The following is a 6,300-nucleotide window of genomic DNA, read 5'->3' on the forward strand; positions in this document are numbered from 1 at the left end:
CTGCTGGTGCCTGTTTAGGCTGAATTGACAGATGCACAAGACAGGTTATTTTAAGTCAGGCAGAGCGTGAGAGCCACAGCTGAGTGGGAATACCCTGGCAAAGTGGCGGCAGCAACTATGACTACATCTTTTTATGTCCTTGCTGTCTATCAGGCTCTACACGCTAAGGGCTTTTTATATAGTATCTCATTTATTTCTCACCACTGTCCTATGAGTAGCAAAACAACAGCCCCATTTTACAGACGAGGAAACTGAGGCTTAGACCTTGCCCGAGGCCTCACAGTGGGTCAGTGGAGGGTCTAGGATGAGAAAACAAGGCGGTCTAACTCCAGAACCCAAGCTCTCAATCTACACCGATGCAGAGGCAGAACACTGGCTAGAAGGTTTTCAGAGAACAAACTCCGGAGAGGGTGAAAGGGCCATCTGTGGTTGGGAGGGGAGACTTAAGTCTGCAGCTTAAAGCCTGAGTAGGGCAAAGGGGACGGATGATCTGGACAGAGCTCCTCTGCTCGTGGGCCCTCCCTCCCAAACCTCCAGGCCCTGGCCTGCGTCGTGGGATGCCAGGCCAGGACTAACATGGGTTTGCCATCACCTGGGTGATCCTGTTGTGGTTGGCCAGGAACATGGACAGGTTCTGTGACTCCTGGATAGACTGGGGGTCCGCCATCTTCCTCAGGAACTGTGCCGCCCTGGGACGGGGTGTTGCAGAGAGGGATGATCAAGCACAGCTGGCCTCAGCCGGGCCTCATGGGCCCCATTTCTCAGCTAACCCGGATACACTACCCCTGAGGTTAAGGGGCTCTGAACATCACAAGTGATTCTAACATCAAAGGAGAGCGTGTTCTGGAGTCATTTCATTAGGAGCTGTCTGCACCCTTGTAATAAGGGTATCTGAAATTAGGAGGCAAGAACGCACTGAAGCTCAACGACCAGGAAAGTTTAAGGGCAGCTAACATCCCATCAACCAGCTTGTGGTAGGATAGAGCGAAACGGGCATCCCTGTACCTCACAGTGACCTCCAGTGAAACTGCACGGTAAGTCACGGAGAAGAATTGCAGGCAGCAGGATGTTTTGTTTTCATTGCGTATTGTGTTATTTGTGGGAAAACCTCAATGTTTCTAAACATTGTATGGAAAACCAAAGTCTATTTAACCTGACGGGATTACAGGTAAAGGGATGATGGGTGTGGGGAACACAGCGGGACTTAAAGGGAGAAAATCACAGCACTGGGACTTCTCCAGCCTGACCTGGAGGTGGAGGTGATGCAGCCCGTGTCACGATGGACCGTGGAATACAGACAAGACACCTGTCTTGCTCATGACCCTAGCCAGTCCACAGAGCATGTTGGCTGTGACCATGATGGAAGCAGCTGGCCACATCTGGGGAGAATTTGTGGGGAAGATACTGTACCATGAGCTAGTTGCCTATGGAATCTTTGTGAAATTGCCATTTCTGAATGGGGCTTTGTCTTCTGGGTACTCCCAGGTTTCAATTCACTCAGGAGGATAAAATGGTGAGGATCCGTATGTTGTCTGTTTTCTCCAGTTACCATGGAGCCCTGGGAGGATGTGGCTCTGGAGGGGGGCCCTCTTCAGCAGTGACACAGAAAATCCTTCCCAAGAGATGTGTACAGACACCTTGGAGCATATCTGAGCCTCAACCAACACAAAGTATACTGGCTACTTTCGCCTGCCCTCCCCCACTTTTGGGTGGCTGTATCCAAACTTCTGGAGAGGACTGACCCCTCCGCCCCCCTCAGTCCTTCTTTCTTGTGAGCTGACACTGACCTCCACCTGACGCCAAGGACGAGCACCCCTCCCATCAGCACCACCCCAACACACACATACATAGTATAGCGTCTGATGGAGGGATCAGCACATGACCCAAGCTGGAGCAATGACATTCCTCCTTGGGACTTCTGCAAAAGTATTTGCAAGGAGGAGCATTCTTTCCATCCTTAGGAGCTGGGGTCGCTACATTGGCTGGCGGGACGCTTATAGCTGCTGGAGGCCACACAGGGCATGAGCCTGCCTGAGAATGAAGCTGATACTGAGGAAAGCTGAGCTAAGAGGTAGAGGGAACCAGACCAACAATATCCCCTGAGTACCTGGATCAAGCTGACCAGGACTTTTCGGTTCTGGGAGCCAACGCAGTTTCTTCCTCTACATAAGCAGTTTGAACTAGCTTTCTGATTCTTGCAGAGAATGACTCCTGTGACCATTTGATGATTATATTAATCACAATATAATCTCAGACTGCGTGGGACACAGAAAATGCTGCTGCTCCACAGGTGGGACAAATGAGGATTTGATTCCACCTTGAGACAGAAAACCCTGCCAAGACCCAGTTCTCCAAAACTCAGCTCTGCACCTTATTCCTTAAACTGCAGAAACAGAGGCAGGCCCCCAACCCCACTATGTCTGTGGAATGGCTGGCTTGGTTCCGAGAAGGAGACTCTTAGAAGGGCACTGTCCTCTTCCTGCCACTGGCCAGCGGCCCAGGAAGATGGGGGAGGGGGAGGGGCCCTGACCTCTTGTAGGCAGAGTGATCGTTCTTGACGCTGCATTTCATATTCTTCAGCTCGTCCAAGACTGCAAACATGTTGATGAACTTGCCCAGGGTCAGGAGGTAGGCCTCGGAGACAAAGTCTTTCCTCCGCTCAGCGTGGCACAGCCGTTTCACCTCACTGCAGAAGCGTTCGATGGCCTTGCGCTGCACGCAGAGGGGCAGCGGGTCAGGATGCGGCGGCCTGGTGGGGTGCCTCACTGCACTCTCTGGTGAGGTCGAGCCTCCCCTGGGGCCCTAGTCAGAGCCTGGACATTTAGAGAAAGGCAAATCTGCCCAGAGGTCTTTCTCAGAGGTGTGCTGAAATACTAAGCTGATTACTAGAGGGAAGCCCAGAACCTGCCCCCAAGTGAGTCAAACCAATGAATTCATCCACCGTGCCCTTGCTGGGAAAACACTGTCTTGTTCATGTGTGTATCCCAAGACCTAGGACAGTGCAGGCACCAGACAATAAGGGGGCAGAGATGGAGAGTGAGAGGGATGCTCAGAGAAAGAGGTTCATTCATCCAATAAACGGGTGTTTACTGAGCATCTTCCACGTGCCAGGCACCATTCTTGGCCCTGGGGTAAAGCAGGGAACAAAACGGAAGAAAAAGTCTCTACTAGAAGGAGCTTATATTCTAGTGATGGCTGACAGAAAACAAAATAAACAAATTCTCTATACTAGAATGTGGTAGCTGCTATGGAGAAAAATAAAGCAAGGAAAGGAGATAGGGAGGCCTTCAAAGACCAGATCAAGCCACACTTTCTCCTTCCAGAGTCTAACACAGCTTTCTGGGATGATGGAAACGTTCCATACCTGCTCTGTCCAATACAACAGCCACTCATCATATGTGGATACTGAATACTTGAAAAGGCGAGTGCGATGGAGGATCTGCATTTTAAATTTTATTTAACTTTAATTCATGTAGACAGCCATATGTGGCTGCTGGACAGCACAGTTCTAGATTATCTCAGCTCCTCCCTTCTCTAAATACCTCCTGTCAGGAGGCCCTCAGTTTAGCACATACTTAGTTTGGGGGTAGCTTTTCTCTCTTGAACCTGCCTTCCCGAAGAGATTTTAGGTTCCTCGAGAGCAGGAGCATGATGCTAATAACAGCAGCTGCCCTTTGTTAAACCTGCTCTGTAATGAGGGCTCTACAAACAGGGCACTTTACAAGCAGACCTTATTTATCCCTAGAGAAAACCTGTGAAACAGGCATTCTTTCCAAGGCAAGAAAACTGAAGTTGTCAGAGGTCTGAAATAACTAACAGAACACAGTCAGAATGCGACAGAACCCTGGGCTTCTCTGCCTTCAAGGCTCTATCTGCACCTTCCCCAGATGTTCCCATCTCCCTCCCCCAGAAGGCCAGCACAGAGCTGGGCGCAGGGCAGACTCTGGGCCAGTGCTTGCAGGCCTACTTATGAGGCTCATAAATACACGTGGAGGGCACAGAGTGTGTGGCAGGACTCCCACCCGGGCAGAGGGTGGCCTTAAAGCCATCAGCCTGCATTCCTGAATGGCTTCCAAATAAGCATAATAACCAGCTTGCTCTCTTACCTTTCATTCACAGGAGGCTTTGGCTGTCTTTTCTCTTTTCCTCCTTTAAATGCTCACTCTTCTTGGCTTCCCAGCTGGTCTCCCTGCTGCCACCCTTCTCCCCTCCTGCCCCTGACACCTGTGCTGCCCCCCACTTCCCGTCCATCAACCACAGAGCAGCCAGAACACCTCGATCAGATCATGTCACCAGAAATCTCCAGCGGCTTCCCGTGGTGCTTGAAGAAAATCCAGGTATTCTTCTCCTGGCCTGCAGTGCCCTGTATGAGTAGGTCCCTGCCTACCCTGCTCACTATGCAGCCTCCCTGGCTTCGTTCCATTTCTTAAACATGTCACGCTCCTTGAGGCTTCAGGGCCTTTGCCTTTGCAGTTCCTTCTGCCTGAAACCTTCTGCCCCTGGATCATCACCTGCCAGCCTCTTTCACATCATACAGATCTCAGTTCAAACACCACCTCCGTGGAGGCCGTCCCTAAAGCTGCATCCATGTCGAAGATACCCTCCATGCCAGAGGTTCTTTCATTGTATTTTATTCACAGCACTTGTTCTGTTGTGTATTGTTAATTGTCAGTCTCTCCTCCCACCCAGAACACACTCATTTGCCCACTAGAATGTGAATTATATGGAGGGAGGGGGCTTGTCTGTCTTGCTCACCCCAGGGTGGGTCCGGGGCACTAGGAAGTGTTTGCCGAATGAATAAATAACATGGCACAGAAATCCAGTACCAGTGTCTAGAAGCGTGGGGACCTTCTCAGGTGTCCTGGTGCCAGACCCACCCTGACCCCTTACCTGAAAGTACATGAACTTCATGAGCTTAGTGACCTCCGGCTCCAGCACCTCCACTGTCTTCTCATAGATCTCCACTCGGTTGGGCTGCTCGTTGCATTTCACCTGTGGGGAGACAGGGGGTTTCACACACCCTGGTTTGCCCAGGTGGTCCTGGTTCACACCTGCTGTCTTATTAACAGGGCCCGTTTTCACTGTTGAATGCACCTCATTTAGGATGATCAATGGTATGGTTACCTAGTGAGAGGAGGCTGGGGTAGCCCTGTCTGACATTCTGATGGGGGCAGAACTGCTCCCTAGACACTGGCTGCAAGAAAGGAACCAGCTGGTCCCCAGAACAGAACCCTCCTCCCCTTCAGTCTGTTCTGTGCCCCGACCATGAGCTGTACACACGACTACGTTGAGCTGCACAGTCTCCCTCCTGCCGCCTTTCCCCCACTCCTACCCCAGTACCCCCTACTCCTATCTGGGGGCCGCTGCCTGATCCTAAGCAGAGAAAAACGTTCTGTCCATGGCTCTGGATGTACTTGGGACAAAGTCCCCTGGCCATACTTGGGCCCATTAAGAAGCCCGTTTTCTCTGCCCAGTGGTTTTCAGCACATCAGAATCCCGTGGCAGATGTGTTCACAGCATGCACACCCAAGGTTGCTAACAGGTCACTGAAACTGGAGAGTGAGCAAAGGGTAGTAAACACAAGGACATTCTTCACACTGTTGTATAGAAATTCTTAAAATGGAAGCACCAAGCAAGCTAAACATCCAGAAGTCGATGATTAAATGGATAAAGTATGATGCATTCATACACTATCATTACGTAACTGTTAGGGGCAATGAGATAGATCTCTGACCTGAGGTGGAAAGATTGCTACCATAAACTGATGGGTGGAAACAGCTGCAGGACAGAAAGGGTAATTTAATCCCGTTTTTATTCAGCAAAACACAAAACTGTGTGTGTGCTTGTGTATCCATATATAATACAGGTATAGAGATTCTGAAAGGGTACGAAAACCAAGCTGTTAATAAGTAGTTACCTCTTGGGGTTAGGATTGGGAGCAAGTTAGAGGAATGGTTTCTGTTTACACACCTGTGGCCTGTTGATTTGGTTACAGTGGGACCTACGAATAATATGATAACTATGATAATGGTAAAAATAATATCTGTGTGTGTCAACATGAAAAATGTCAGTTATAAACAATACAGCGTAGGGCTTCCCTGGTGGCGCAGTGGTTGAGAGTCTGCCCGCCAATGCAGGGGAAATGGGCTTGTGCCCCGGTCCAGGAAGATCCCACGTGCCGCAGAGCAGCTAGGCCCGTGAGCCATGGCCGCTGAGCCTGCGCTCCGCAATAGGAGAGGCCACAACAGTGAGAGGCCCGCGTACCGAAAAAAAAAAAAAAAAAAAAAAAAACACAGGAAA

At 50.3% G+C, this 6,300-nt stretch overlaps 1 protein-coding gene across 3 annotated transcripts in view; it reads right to left on the reverse strand.

Moving 5' to 3' along the window:
* Positions 1–6,300, reverse strand: part of CYFIP2 (cytoplasmic FMR1 interacting protein 2) — a 133,714-nt gene that overhangs the window by 99,157 nt on the left and 28,257 nt on the right. For 2 of the 3 annotated variants that reach the window (XM_007447124.1, XM_007447126.1), the window contains 3 exons: positions 4,891–4,992; positions 2,531–2,712; positions 593–689 (listed from right to left, as the gene is read on the reverse strand). In XM_007447124.1, the coding sequence (XP_007447186.1) occupies positions 593–689; positions 2,531–2,712; positions 4,891–4,992 (381 nt within the window). The remainder of the gene's footprint in view (positions 1–592; positions 690–2,530; positions 2,713–4,890; positions 4,993–6,300) is intronic. The other variant, XM_007447125.1, reaches the window with a different exon arrangement.

Source organism: Lipotes vexillifer, unplaced genomic scaffold, assembly GCF_000442215.2.
Source record: "Lipotes vexillifer unplaced genomic scaffold, Lipotes_vexillifer_v1.1 scaffold194, whole genome shotgun sequence".
NCBI lineage: Eukaryota > Metazoa > Chordata > Mammalia > Artiodactyla > Lipotidae > Lipotes > Lipotes vexillifer.